General features: G+C 38.6%; 2 protein-coding genes across 7 annotated transcripts in view; one reads left to right on the forward strand and one right to left on the reverse strand.

The window, feature by feature from the left end:
- The window catches only part of actn1 (actinin alpha 1), a 135,296-nt gene that overhangs the window by 56,085 nt on the left and 64,211 nt on the right, over positions 1 to 15,000 (reverse strand). For all 6 annotated transcript variants that reach the window (XM_003224855.4, XM_062968057.1, XM_003224856.4 and 3 more), the window contains exon 2: positions 404 to 518. In XM_003224855.4, the coding sequence (XP_003224903.1) occupies positions 404 to 518 (115 nt within the window). The remainder of the gene's footprint in view (positions 1 to 403; positions 519 to 15,000) is intronic.
- Positions 12,163 to 13,716, forward strand: LOC134295455 (uncharacterized). Its single transcript, XM_062968058.1, has 3 exons — positions 12,163 to 12,746; positions 12,858 to 12,962; positions 13,060 to 13,716. The coding sequence occupies exons 1-3, from the start codon at positions 12,519 to 12,521 to the stop codon at positions 13,603 to 13,605; spliced, it is 879 nt and encodes a 292-aa protein (XP_062824128.1). The 5' UTR covers positions 12,163 to 12,518; the 3' UTR covers positions 13,606 to 13,716.

Below are 15,000 nucleotides of genomic sequence, written 5' to 3' on the forward strand. Positions count from 1 at the left end.
TTCACTCACAAATTTCAAAGCTTACATCCTCAATTAGAGATGCTCACAATTTTTGAATCCTTTTCATTACCATTAGGCAAGTTTGTTTGAACGATTGATACATTAGTAAAGGTAAAGGTTTTCCCCTGACGTTAAGTCTAGTCATGTCCAACTCTGGGATTGGCGCTCATCTGCATTTCTAAGCCGAAGAGCCGGTGTTGTCTGTAGACACCTCCAAGGTCATGTGGCTGGCATGACTACATGGAGCGCCGTTACCATCCCGCCGGAAGGAACTTTTTAAAATGGTTAAAGTGATTTTACTTGTACATCACCCTGAGACCCCATGATATGGGGGAGGGAATAGATGAATAAGTAAGTTGGTGAATCCCCGAAATTGTTTAGCACTGGACAATTATTGTCTTACCTGATATGACTTCGAGGAGCAACATAAGTTTAAGGCCATCCCTGAAATCTTCCTCTATGTTCTCAATCTGTGTGCCTGCTTTTCGGAGGTGAGAATTACACCAGGCTGTAAACGTCTGAAAAGAAGCAAAAGAGAAACAAATGGGTGAAATTTGTCTCCTATGAGAATTTACAGGGTTGCTAAAAAGAAATCCATAACATTTCAAGAACAAGGATGTTTTGACATACTGAGCTAATGTCAGAAAATAATTAGATCCATCAGTTCTTCATGTACTACTTCTGCAGGACAAAAAGTCATACAGACAAAAGCCTCAGCCTTTTTAAAAAAGGGCACATCATGTACATGAGTACAAGTGCTTTGTAAGGAAAGAACATCTGCCAATTAGCCACTCAGTCTGAATCTAAGTCATAGATTCAAATGCTCAAAACAGGTATTTTTTTCACCTCCCAATGGGAACATAAAAAGCTTAGCTGCTTCCAGGGAAAACACAGGGTTCTTTTACATTTAGTAAGTGTCTTATGGCTAAAGTAAAGGTAAAGGTTTTCCCCTGACATTAAGTTCAGTCATGTCTGACTCTGGGGGTTCATGCTCATATCAATTTCTAAGCCGGAGAGCCGGCGTTGTCCATAGACACCTCCAAGGTCATGTGGCCGGCATGACTGCATGTAGCGCCATTACCTTCCCGACAGAGCGGTACCTATCGATCTACTCACATTTGCATGTTTTCAAACTGCTAGGTTGGCAGAAGCTGGGGCTAACAATGGGAGCTCACCCCGCTCCCCGGATTCAAACTGCTGACATTTTGGTCAGCATGTTCAGCAGCTCAGCAGTTTAACCCGCTGTGCCACTGGCACTTTTAATCCTCCCTTTCATGGACTTGCCATCACTATATGCAGGAATCTGGCTTCCTTTTATTGATTTCCACCCCTCAACAGATGTAGTTGCCATGCCAACTATATTCTACCCAATCACAGCTGAAACAAATTTTATTACACTGAAAATTATCATTTCTTTTCATTGTGCAGATATGCACTGTTCTTTATTTTGCCACTAAGAACAATTACATTAAAACTTGCTGAGTTTTTATATAGTTTCTTATTATCATGTATATATTTCACTATACAATTACTACTGGAGTCTGCAGCACATTAATTGTTGCTAAGAAATTTTGTTAGCATGCACATTTAGTTGCTTCGGATTACGTGCTTTACTGGAGTTTATTAAATCATGTTATAATTGTTTCATTGGCTTGATTTTCCATAAAGTTTGTTTACTACCCTCAAACATGTTTTTGAGAACAGTCTCTCCCACACACAAATGTGATTTCGGGAACCTTTTTTTCTTTTCCTTTCAAGGACAATTCCTGGGCAATTTTGTAATCATGCTTATTTAAAATATGACAGGGTTACTCATGGCTAAATAAGAGTTGCTTTATTTGTCAGGCTCATGTATTGATGGATTGATTGATTGCTATACACACACACCCATCACATACATTAAGTAGAAATCAAAACTTCCAGGACAGCTTACAACCAAAAGTAAAAATACATACTTTCAATCACAGATGACCAGCAGTATGAAAAAATCAGTGTAATTGCAGCATAAAGCAGAAATATAATCCATTTAAAATTATACACTGATGTAAGATCTCTTTGCAATAGTTCCCAAACTAGGATCTCCAAATGTTAATAGACAACAGCTCCCACAATCCTTGGCCATTGACCACTCTGCTTAGAAACCCCTGAGAACTGAAGTACTACAACTTTTGGAGACTCATAATTAGAAACCACAAAATCCTTAGGCACGGCTTCAAATCTATAGAACATCCTGATTAGGAAAAAATGAACACTATCTTCCTTGTCTCACACTACATTTTTACACAAAAAAGCAGCGCTTTCCAAGCAGGCGGGAGGCAAGAAAGGATGCCATGTAGCAGCTATAAATAACAGAAATATGCTGCACTGGAGAAAAGCCATCAATCTGAAGTTCGTCATCAAGTAAATAGTTCATTTAGATAATGGGTTTACAAAATACTAAGAGACAGAGTCAGTCATGCCCCCGAAGGTGTCCCGTTTGTCTGGTCTGGGCAGCTTTTAAAAAGAGAAAAAGTTCCATGAGATGAAAGTGAAGCAATAAAATTGGCAATTCATTAGCTGGCTCTTAATGAGGAGAAAGCTGAATAAGGACTAAAATTAGAGCTTTGTGCCTGAGCGTACCACTCAGTTGACAGTGTACCAGGAAGTCTGAGAAGAGGCCTTGTAACTGAAACGTAGCATTTCCTCTTAAATAACAGGAAACACCACTTTGCTACACTGGCTGATACCAAGGATTTGATATAGCAAAACGTTGCCAGGCACATAAAGTTTTAACCGCAGAGTGAGCAGAACTAGGAAAATAAGGCTATACAATGTCAAATTAAGTGTGCAGACATGACCACATCAGATTGCTCCTTGGTATTTGAGCTTGACACAGCCTCTGTATTATCAGTTTTCCTACAACAGGCATATATGTCTTTGCAGAGGGGGTAGATCTAAAAGTTTGAATAAAACCATAGGTATAGGTTCTGCAGAAATGAGAGTCATATGTAGTTCTGTTGTGTAAAATAAGATTTAAAAATTCAGCTGTATGCTGATCTGTTTTAGTGAGGGTGATCAACTCCACTTTGACATCTCCCCATGGTCTGTATTGTTTGATTGGCTCTGTTATTTGTGTTATGCTAGAAATGCTGTAACTCCAGTATCATGTACCCAGGGCCAACAACCAGACGTTATGGTTACATACAGTGCCAGACCCTAAGAATAGCCTCTTAAACAACAAACAAACTCTGAATACATTTTGTGCTGCTCACAGAGACCTCACATAAGGATCACATGCATTCATTAGATATGGAAAAGCAGTTTTGATCATGCATACATTGTTATTTTCTGTGTAGTACTATAAAATACTGAAGCCTGAAATAATTACATATGTCTCAGCCAGAGCTGTGAGGAGGTTGGACTCAAATCAGTGCTGCCATGTGGTAGATCCTTTGGCCAAAGTTATTGAGTGTTTCCTATTTGCTTTGCTACTCGGTTTCAGGGGTTATCCTACCTTTGTAGCCTATCGAGGAGGATCCTGTAGGGCTGATATTTCAGTCCTATCCAACAACTGAATGCAAAATACCCAAGGACATTACCCAAGAAGGGCAAGATGATACAACTTGCTTAAATTTATTCCAATATTTCTACTATTACATGATAATTATGCCCATTGAAAATTAAAGTGACTGGTTTCATGCTGCTAATGTAGACTGTTTTTCTTAGTGATCAATCCATTCCTTCCAAGAAGCACACAAGCCTGATGTGGATGCTAACACCCCCTTTTCACTGGTGTATCCTATAGAGTGGTATGTTGAAGTATATTTTCACTGAATCTGTAATTGCAAATAGCCAGCATGACTAACTGTTCTACATAGACTTATTGTCAGTTAATGTATCTAACCACCAGGGTTCTTACAAGCATGCTACAGGCAGTCCCCAAGTTATAAACAAGATAAGTTCTGTAGGTTTGTTCTTAAACTGAATTTGTAAATACATCAGAACAGGTACATTTCTTAAGTGTAACTCCAGCCATATATATTTGCTTTGGATAGCATAGGGAAGGGTTTGTTTTGTGGTGTTTGTTTTGTTGTCTGGTTTGTTTTGATGTTCAGAAGATTTCACCTCACTATTTGTCCCTGTGACAATTGGATTGGCTTGTTGTGGAAACAAGAATTGTTGATAAAGTTCCAGTGGAGACACTTTTTCCCACGATAACACTTCCAGGAGTTAATTTCCCTTCCTAGGGGTAGATTTCCTCTCACTTCTTGTCTCACCCTTGTTTGTAACTATGAGTCGTATGCAAGTTGAATGTTTCTAATTCTGGGACTGCCTGTACAGTGTGAAAATAGTTTTCTTTTATCAGTCTTGAATCTTCAGTCACCCCCAAATTATGGAATGACCTGCCAGAAATGTTTAGTCGGCTCCATGTATTGTTTTTATATGTTCTTGTGACTGATGACATGTGTTGTCTTGTTCATTTTTGCACCCTGCCTCAATCTACAGAGAAAAGAAGAAATGAAATAAACGTTGTTGTTATTCTTGTTGATAATATCACAAACATGGCTGTACTACAGATTTCTATAAGGTCATTTTAAGACTGGCAATCTTATTTTCAGTCACTTGTCTAAGCATACCAAGTCTATAATTTATCTTTTTCATAACTGTCACACATACTGTGGGTTGACATTTTCAAGGAGTTATGAATTGTGACCCAAAGACAGTGTTCCCAGTTAGTCATCAACCATTCAGCATCTACCTGCATATAATTTGGGGCTTTAAAAAAAAATCCTATGTGAAATTGTTTTACATGTATTTACAATGAACTTCATTTGCCATTTCGTGGTTAGAAATATTATTTTGTAGTATTTCGAAGAATTTGATGTCAGCTGCAAATCTCAACACCTTGTTGCTTACTTACCTGTGGCTCCAAGACATTTATGAACAAATTATCAGGGACCATAATTCAATATATAATTTCAGGATCTTCTATGGCTTATTTCTCCTAGTTATTTGAACTGTTTATTTTTATATTCTTTTTAACCTGTTGCTGATCTATAACAGGACCTGTTTCTATATCACAAGTCTGCCAAATAGTTTCCCGGCAATTCCATACATAACATTTAATGAGACTCTGGCACTAGGTCGTATAAAAACTGCAACTGCAAAACTATACAAATTTGTCAGTATTTAATGTACATAATAATTGCTATCTGAACAGAAAACTGTTTTAGTGAGCTTTCTATGAAGACAAGAATCATGTCAACTGTGAAAGTTAAATGTGGCTTTCATGCCAGCTATGTGCGCTTGCACTTAATGGTGTCTAAGATTAAGTGGCTGCCTAACATCATTTGACCATTTAATTGGCCAAGATCAATAATGTTAAATACAAGCCAAGAAGACATGCTCACAGTTTGCTTGATTTTTAAATACAGAGTATATTTTCTCATTTATATCATGTTGTCCTTTTGCCAGAAAAGGTTGACGTCATCGCCCTTTTCATGTTGTGCGAATTCCCAATCTTATTAGATTGTCCCATATCTGTAACCTTCTTGCTCTTACTAAAAAAAATGTTTTCTCTTTACTCCTTTCCACTTTCTCCACAGGGACCACAGCTTGCAAAAAGTAATTTTTGTACTATATTTTGCAGAATCCTCCAGCAGTTGTCTCAAAGCTAACTTTTACAAGATGTGGCCATGTGGTTTTACAAGATCTATATAATGTTGACTTCTATATAGGCAGTCCCCAAGTTACAGACATCCGACTTACATACAACTCATAGTTACAAATAGGTGTGAGAAAAATCTACTCAGAGGAAGAGAAATCAACTCCTGAAAGAGTTATCACGAGGAAAAGGGGTCTCCACTGAAGCTTTATCACCAATCTTTGTTTACACAATAAGCTAAATTTTTCAAAATCCCATTATCACAGGAACAGAAAGTGAGGTGAAATCTTCTGAACACAGACAGCAAAACAAACACCACAGAAGTGTTAACCCTATATATGCAGGCAGTGCCCAAGTTATGAACAAGAAAGGTTCTGTAAATTTGTTCTTAAGTGTAACTCCAACCCCTCCCATATATATGTATATGTGTGTGTGTGTGTGTGTGTGTGTATGAGATAGCATAGGGAAGGGCTCTAGAATGATAAATTATAGCTAGCCACTGAGCTCAGCAACAACTGGCCTTTCTGGATGTGTTCCAGCTTATCAATATCCTTCTTGAATTGTGATACCCAGATCTGGACACAATATTTCCCAGTGAGCTTTGCCCAAAGCAGAATTTGTGCTCATTGATTACCAATGGTTTTTCTTCATTCCTGGATACTTGTCACAAATCAACAGCCAAGAAACCTATGGACCAACCTGAAATTTAATCCCAATGCATTCTTGTCCTTTTGATCAGATTGCTGTTGTTATGTATCCCAGATATCTAATTCCCCCTTTAAATTTAAAATGAGATGCAAACTATTCAACCTACTTGGCTGAACCACACAGTGACCAAAAGGTCCTTCCTTCCCTGTGGTAGTCAGAATGCTGCTATGGGCTCCTTGCCACCACATTCGCCTGACTTCACTGCTGCAGAACGTTGTCCCTTTGAAGCAAGTGCTTATCTCTGTTGTGGTTCAGAATAAGGGATACGTATTGCAGTTGCATAATGGGCCTCCCAACTATGCTTAATTCCATCTGCACTTAACAACTTCAGCCAGAATCACAAGTACAAAGCAAGCGGCTCCTCAAGGCTCCACAACTCACAATCATTCTTGGCATGGTGTTGCCTCTGGGAAGACTGTGCTCCTGCCAATTGAATGCAAGACTTTTCTGTTATAAAGCAAATGCACTTCCAAAGCGTAGTAGCAGATATTATGACACACACAGAAAAACTCATACAAAAAAACTTTGTTCAGTGTGCAAAAAAGTAATAGAGTGTGGTACAATTTTCTTAAAGGGGACACATGTATCAGTATATTCGAGAGCTAGAGCTAGGGAGAGCTAGGGAGAGAGAAGTCCTTCAGGTGTTTCCTGATCCAAAATCTTGTTATTATTCCCAAATTCTTATTTCTATATTCCTACAATGCCCAACAGATTTTCCCCAACACAAAGTGGGTATTAGTAATGTGGATTGATAGCTTCATCTGCATCGTCTCCATGTGTCTGTTTCACTGGACAAGAGAATTCTGACAGTTCATTCTGTCTCTTCACTCACCCGCTTCATTGACAATCACCCAGCTGTAAGGCAGTAGTAAAAATGAAACAAACACCATAATAAATTGGAGTGAATAGTATGTCTCTTGAGGGCATGCCTATTGTACCTTGCAATTTCTGTGGCATGTTGGAACCAACAATAAGTGTATATGTTAAACCAAAAAAAGTTGTTAATGGAATTTGCCTAAGCATCTCTGCTTGCTAGAATTATATTTCAAGATGAAAAAATAATCTTAGGGTTTGTTATAAAATGTCTTTATAGCACTGTCTGCCCATAACCAAGGATGACATCAGACAAGGATAAATTGCACTGCACATTAGAGAGAGGGCTGAGGATAACAATTCCATGTTTTCTACTATGCATAATTCTATCCCCCCTTTTTTTTACTGTTTTAGAACCAACTTCCCCACTGTATATCAGAAACTGCATGAAATCCCAATGGTTTAAGAGGCTTCACCATTATTTTGTATTACAAAAGCTGCTGTGGTTTTTCACTAAGCAACAAATTAACAAGTGCCATCACTGCAAGTGTACCTAAGTGCCAATCCTTGTAGGAATATTTGTGTATATGTTTAGAGAGAAAGAGGATAGGGATGATTGATAGACAGACAGATAGGAGTTATAATTCACTTGAGCTCTTCAGCAATTTCTGCCACCGAAATGTCAATGTCATACAAATGCCAGATATTTACAGAGCCAAATAAGCAGTTTGGCCTTCTTACTGCTTCAAAAATGACATTCTAGTTTTAAGTGACCTTTACAAGTGCTCCTTCACAACTCCTTTTTTAGCTTCTTAATATCTCACCTACTATCACAGTTCTTCCTTTCACCTTTCAGCCCAAACATTGTCATTCAGTATAATCTGCATTAAAGAGCTTTATAATCAATGAAGGATGCTATTGGGCAGACTTAATATTTTGTAGATACAGGGCAATAACACAAAAATGATATATGTAGAGAAGTTACACAAGAATGGAGACATAGGTCAGTGGGAATACAGGCATCCCTCTGTCAACAAAGTATCTGATAAAGAATTCCTTTTTTACAGTCATTTTACGGGAGATAAGGCCAGCTTTCTAACATTGCAATGATTCAAACATTTAGAACTGGAGTTCGGGCATCCAAAGAAAAGGAGCAAGCAAAATTCCAAAGGGAAGGCAAATGTAAGAGCTCTAGAATCTTACAGTGAACAATATCTCATTCTCTGAAATGCTAGAAATTCTGGGAATGAAGAAAAATATTATAGGGGACAGAATCTTTATTTTGGGAGGCAATCTCAATTTTTATCTGCCCAGTTGATACATCCCTGATTCTAGTATTGAGGCTTTGAGATAAGCCTATTGAGTTCCACATTTTGCAATACTGTATACATAATTTCATAACCTCTCACTTATCTCCCTTTACTCATTTATTTTCTAAGCTAAACATACCAAAATAGTACAATCATTCACAGAGGAGTTGTTCTGGCCTCTGGAGAAGGCACATAATTTTGCAGCATGACAGCTGTCCAGTCACAGATGGATTCTGCAGGAAATTCAAAGGATTCCCTCCCATCTTTACACAGAAACAGTTGAAAGATATGTTGATGGCCTGGATAATTACACACAGCAACAGTAATTTATTTAAGTGCTGGGTGGGAATCATGTCTCCTTTCTGAGAATTGTCTTGTTTCCTTTCCCTACTGCATACAAAGAAATGAAGACTATTTTCTCCATTTATTTTCACGGAGTGAAGAAAAAAAGATCCAAAATAAGTAAAATCTGGAAATGTGATGACTGATTAGAAAAAGAGGAGAAATAGTGTGTTTTCTGAGTGTTTTTCTCTTAATTTCTTTGAACCCAGAAATTTTACCTCTCTCAGCAGGTGCCCTACTGTCTGTTGGGATGGGCCAGTCTGATCCATAAATGTTTCTGTAGCTCATGACTTGCAAAAGTCATTACTTTTTGATTTGCATCTTCCATCCAAGAGTGAGAAGTGGCTTTCCCAGGATTCATTGCAGTACATCATAGACTCTCAAATGTTTACACCTCTGAAATGTCTTTCAATTATGAACCAAACTCTGGAACAATTCAATTTTGGCTGACCCCACCAGACAGCTGGTGTTTACACAGGAGCTCTGGAGACCAAGTGATCTCCTTCCAGAAGTTCCCTTTATTCACTGGAAGGGTTTCATTCTGGCAGCTTTGGATGGCACATTGCTCTGCCAATAGCTATTAAACTTCCTGCATTCATTGTAAAATCGAAAAGGGGAAAACCACACAACAAAACTGAAGGAACCTCACACTAATCTAGAACTTAGGATGATAATACTTCTGTCATACAATATTTAAAATTCATAGTACCTGATAATCAGATTTTCTTGTTGCTCTGGGTTTCACCACCTTATCACATATGTGATCATTTGGTTTAACCGATCACATTAATTTCATATATGCTGTAAGACTTTTTTTTTCAGGAACTGGGGAAATGTCACGACCCAGGCTGCAGAGCACCAATAACCATACACAGAGGCCAGAATCTATCTAATATCTTTATTAAGGAAATAAGTAAAGGCAATAAAAATAAGTGTAGAATATAGTTCAGAAGATGACCTTTCAGGAAAGGTCAAATATAGTCCAGGAAAACAATGTCCAATATGAAATAGTAAGGTCCAAAGTTGTAATCCAGTAACCGAAACACTCACTTTGCCAAGCAAAGTGAGGGGAGATGACAAGGTCCTTTAGTCCATGAAACTTAGGCAAGGCAAGGAAATAGCTTGATTCTTGGTACACAAAGCTTGATTCAAGGCAACAAGGAACGAGGAACAGGGACAAGATCCGTGGTAAGTACTTGGCAAGGTCCGGGAAACAAGGCAAGGTCCTGGAAAGCAAGGCTGAGTCCTAGGTAGCAAGGCAAGGTCCGTGAAACAAAACAAGGCTGGAAACAGGAACGAAGGCTTGGAAACGGGAACGAAGGCTTGGAAACGGGAGTAGCGCTGTCCACACACAACCTACTCCGGTAGCTGACAAATTGACTCCGCAAGATTCCTACGGGGCAAGGAACCTAAATAGGGTCTCGTTTTCCCACCAAAGAACACTTCTCTGGGGAACCAGAACCGAAAGTCAATCTCTGTGTCCAGATGCATGACTCCCTAGAATTTCTCATGGAAGCAGTCTTAATCAGCTGAATGCCTGGCTGCGATTCTCAGGCTTCTGCGATTAGCCTGTTGAACTCCTTTTTGTTGTTGATAATAACTACGGCGAGAAAATGGGGGAGATTCTGACTCAGGGCTTGTTTGGCAGATTTCTGGAAGACAAACCTCCTGCAGGTGCAAGGGCTCCAATTCTGGCTGGGAAAGTTCCAATTCTGGCTGAAACGGTGGAAAACCCAAGTTTTCCTCTTCATCTGTCTCAACAGCGCTAGGAACGGGACTACATGGCCCATGAGTCATCACAGGAAAACACATCAATTCAGGGCAATGGATGGTTTCATTACATCAATTTCAACAGAAATAAATATGCATAAATAAAGCTTACAGGAATCTTTAATGACTGCTTGAACAGGCCTAGCTAACAGAAAGAGCAGGAGTGTTATCTCCACTGCACAGTTATTACAGCTTGATATCACTCTTTTGGCTCCAACCTATAAAATCCTGGTGTTTGTTGGTTCATGAGATACTCAGAATTTGCTGTTGGAAAGCTCAAATGTACAAGTGGTCTCTAGCATAAATCTATAAAGCTCATCAAGCTACCAAGCTCAGAATTCCAAAGCAAAAACCTGTAGTAAAGTAAGATCAATGTGGTATCACTGTGTAGTGTATACAGGCAGTCCCCAAGCTACAAACATTCGATTTACAAAATGACTCATAGTTAAGAGATGAGTTAACGGGGTGAGACAGCAGAAAGTGGGAGAAATGTACCCCTAAGAAGGAAAATTCACTCGTGAAAGTTTTCATAGGGAAAAGGTAAAATCTTCTGAACAGGGACACAGACAGCAAAACAAACACCACAGGGGTGTTAACCCTTCCCTATGCTATCCAACGCTTTTGTGTGTGTGTGTGTGTGTGTGTGTGTGTATACATACATACATACATGGCTGGTGCTACACTGAAAAAACGTACCTGTTCCAATTTACAAACAAATTCAGCTTAAGAACAAACCTACAGAATATATCTTGTTTATAACTTGGGGACTGCCTGTATATTCTTCCAGTCTTGAGCAAAATCTCAGTTCAAAATATTTAGGACTGGATTTTTACACATGACACCTGCTACCCTGAAAAAGGTTATCAGCAACAGTAAGATTATATCCTCAAACATTCTTCCCCTAATGTCTTTCATCTCAGATTAATTCTTTCAAAGAAATGAATCTATCTAAACATTGTTAGATAGATTCATTTCTATGAAGGAATTAACCTGCGAAGATTTATTTCAACATTCAAACAACTTATAATTTTAAAACAAAACTGATTTGTCCAGCAAAATATATTTCAAACTTCAATCACCTTTTTGTTTGTTTTTTTGCTTTGAGCTGATGATTACTCACAGGAACAACTACAGCTCTTGTATAAGGTCTGGTGGATGAATGGCATAAGCACTTTGCATTGTTTTAAACTTTGTATATTGTATTTTATGACTGTTTTAACTGTTTTAACATTTTAGTTTATTGTATATCAGTGTAACGGCATCAATTGCCACTTGTAAGCCGCCCTGAGTCCCCTCCGGTGAGAAGGGCAGGGTATAAATGATTGAAATAAATAAATAAATAAATAAATAAATAAACTATTTTTTGTGAATAGTAGTAATAGGGGCCACCTCTCGTCAAACTCATTTTTGACAGGTGCCACGCCCCCTTGAAGCAGGAAGTCCTGCCCCTTGAAGCAGGAAGTGCCACCTCCTAAAAGAGGAACTCCCTCCTCCTAAAAACAGGAAATGCAATCCTGGGAGACCCTTCCCCCTGAGGTGAAGTCCTCCCACAGCCCACAGCCCACCCCCCCCCCCACCCCTACCATAAGCCGCCCATGTGATGGGTATGTCTATGGTGCATGTTCCCTACTCCTACTGCAGGAGCTTACCACGTGGTGGGGCAAGCACAGACATGTTTCAATGAGGCATTCATGGTGATGCGTATGGGCTGAAAGGCCCCTTGCCTAGACTGACCCCTCTGCTTGAGGAAATGGGGCAGCCAGGACCGTGTGCTAGGTCTTAGTGGTGAGCTCTGTGCTCTGTGTCCAACAGCCAATGGATTTAGGCCCATAAGGTCATCATGTGATACTGGGAGGGCCCATTAGGGCGGAGCTTTTAGGAATAAATACTCCATGTGAGTTTTAGTGCATCCCTTGACTGCTTTCAGAGGAATGGAAAATATGGAATTATCAGATGCCAGTGTTTCTTCCTCAGAGCTACCTGATTCAACAGTTGATGAATCCCAAAGCAGGAAACGCTTCATAAGTTCAAGTTCTGATGAGGATGATGACTGTGATTTAGCTAAAAGAAAATGTGAGGAAGACCGGGTGGTTTCCGAATCAGCTAACAGGCTTTTGGAAACACTTTCATCAGAACCAGCAATACCATCCTCTGAGCAGGTAAAAAACATAAAACTATTATTCTGATCCCTCTTAGGGTTGAAAGGGTCTATTTCAAGGAGCAAAATTGTGAACTGAAAGCACTTACACTTATCTTTTAAATCATTTTAGGGGGTTACAGAAAATTCATCAGGGGCAGCTAAAGAAGAAGAAGTGAAGTCACCATCTATCGCTGCTATTTGGAAGCTATGCTGCGTAGCATCAAGCCAGCTACAAGTAAGTATGAGTTTTGAAGGGATGTGTTTTATGTATGGGTGGGGTGGTAGTCACTGAATGTGCGTGTTTTAAAATCTGATTAATTTGTTATTTATAGGAGACCCCTGAAATGAGTGCTATTCAACGCCCAGGCCATGTGATTATGTCAAGCATTCTTGGATTGGATGTCAAGACTGAAACAGGGAATGTAGAGCAGAAGACGGTCATGTTGGAGACCGCCAAAGCAACCGTTTACGGGATATTAGATCACTGTTTAAACGAAATATTATTTGAGGCGTGTCCGGGTTGTCAGATTTTTGCAGGGAATCAGATGAGTCATGAATGTGTGTTATGGAACAACAAATTCCTAAGCAAAAAATTGAAGGATATTTGTGGAAATTTATGCTTCATAAATACCCTTCATATTTTACTTTTGATAGGTTACTGTCAAAACTCTCTGTATATGACCTCTGAAATATTGGACTACATTATGAATTTGGTAACATATATTGGCCAAACTGATAAGGCTATTAAAGTTCTAAATGCTGGATTGAAGAGTTGCAACCAGGAGATTCTGCAGCAAGTCAAAACTGTGCTAAAAAACCGTCCATACAAACATTATGTCAAATTTTGGCCTATTATAACTAATTTTAAGAAAGAGTAAAACTTGCAGCTATTGATGACTGTTTTTAAAAATTCAAAAAAGTGTGTTACATTGAAATAAAATATATGGTACTTTCAATAATGGGATAAAATAAAATGGATTTAAAAACAACATAATGCTCAATGTGTTTTTTATTTGAGGGCTTCCCTTTAGAAGTACATTTAATGAACACTCATAAGTTTTCTAATGTATATATATATATATCTAACTAAATAGAAAAGTGAAAATGCGTGCCTGTTTATTGATCCTTCTGACAAAACAGGAAATGCATATTTCAGTGGTCATGCCATGGACAGATGCTGATGACTTCTGAAAAACAGAGATAATAACCATCTCTGTGCCTGGATCTTTAAGTGTTACATTCCTTTAGAAATACGACCTTATAACCCAACATGACCCATTTACCAGAAGATTATTTTAAAATGGGTAAAATAAAATGGATTTAAAAACAACATAATGCTCATTGTGTTTTTTATTTGAGGGGCTTACCTTTAGAAGTACATTTAATGAACACTCATAAGATTTCTAATGATATATATATATCTAACTAAATAGAAAAGTGAAAATATGTGCCTGTTTATTGATCCTTCTGACAATCAGGATATGCATATTTTCAGTGGCGTGGGGCCGGATGCTTAAGACTTCTGAAAAACAGAGATAATAAGCATCTCTGTGCCTGGATCTTTAACTGAATACACAAGGCGAAGTGTGGGCCCCTTTCTTTAACCATGTATTAATATATATATATTAAAATGCATCATTGGAAACATGGTTTATTTTTACAACCAAAAATAAAATAAATAATAAAATAAGGGTCCAACAGAACAACCCAATGTCTATAGGGAAGGGAGAGTGTTACAGTCCTTTAGAAAATACAAGTCCTTATAGCCCATCATGCCCCATTTAGCAGATTATTTTAAAATGGGGTAAAATAAAAATGGATTTTAAAAAAAACATAATGCACAATGTGCTTTTATTTGAGGGTTTCCCTTTTGGAAATACATTTCAACTACTCTTTAAGGCGTATATTGCTAATTTTCTTCAATATACCTTTCCCCAACCCCTTCCCTCAAAATAAAAAAAAGTATGATACCCATTTATTTAATAGAGATTTATATAAAGGTTTCTGTACAACATGTATGCCTAACTGCAAATATGACCACACCTCAAAAGGAGGGTGTTTGTCTCATCAGCCAATGGGAATTCTCAGTTTAAAAGCGGATGGAAAGGCGGCCCCAACCAGAAAAGAGGACCCCCTTACGCTTTAAAAACCCTGGGACATCCTGGGTTCAATCCTCTGGCCCATGCAACATTTCTGGCTGAATTGGTAAGTCCAAACCTTTCTCCCAACCTCCTCTCTCTCTCTCTCTCTCTCTCTCTCTCTCTCTCTCTCTA

The sequence above is a fragment of the Anolis carolinensis genome, chromosome 1, assembly GCF_035594765.1.
Source record: "Anolis carolinensis isolate JA03-04 chromosome 1, rAnoCar3.1.pri, whole genome shotgun sequence".
Lineage (NCBI taxonomy): Eukaryota > Metazoa > Chordata > Lepidosauria > Squamata > Dactyloidae > Anolis > Anolis carolinensis.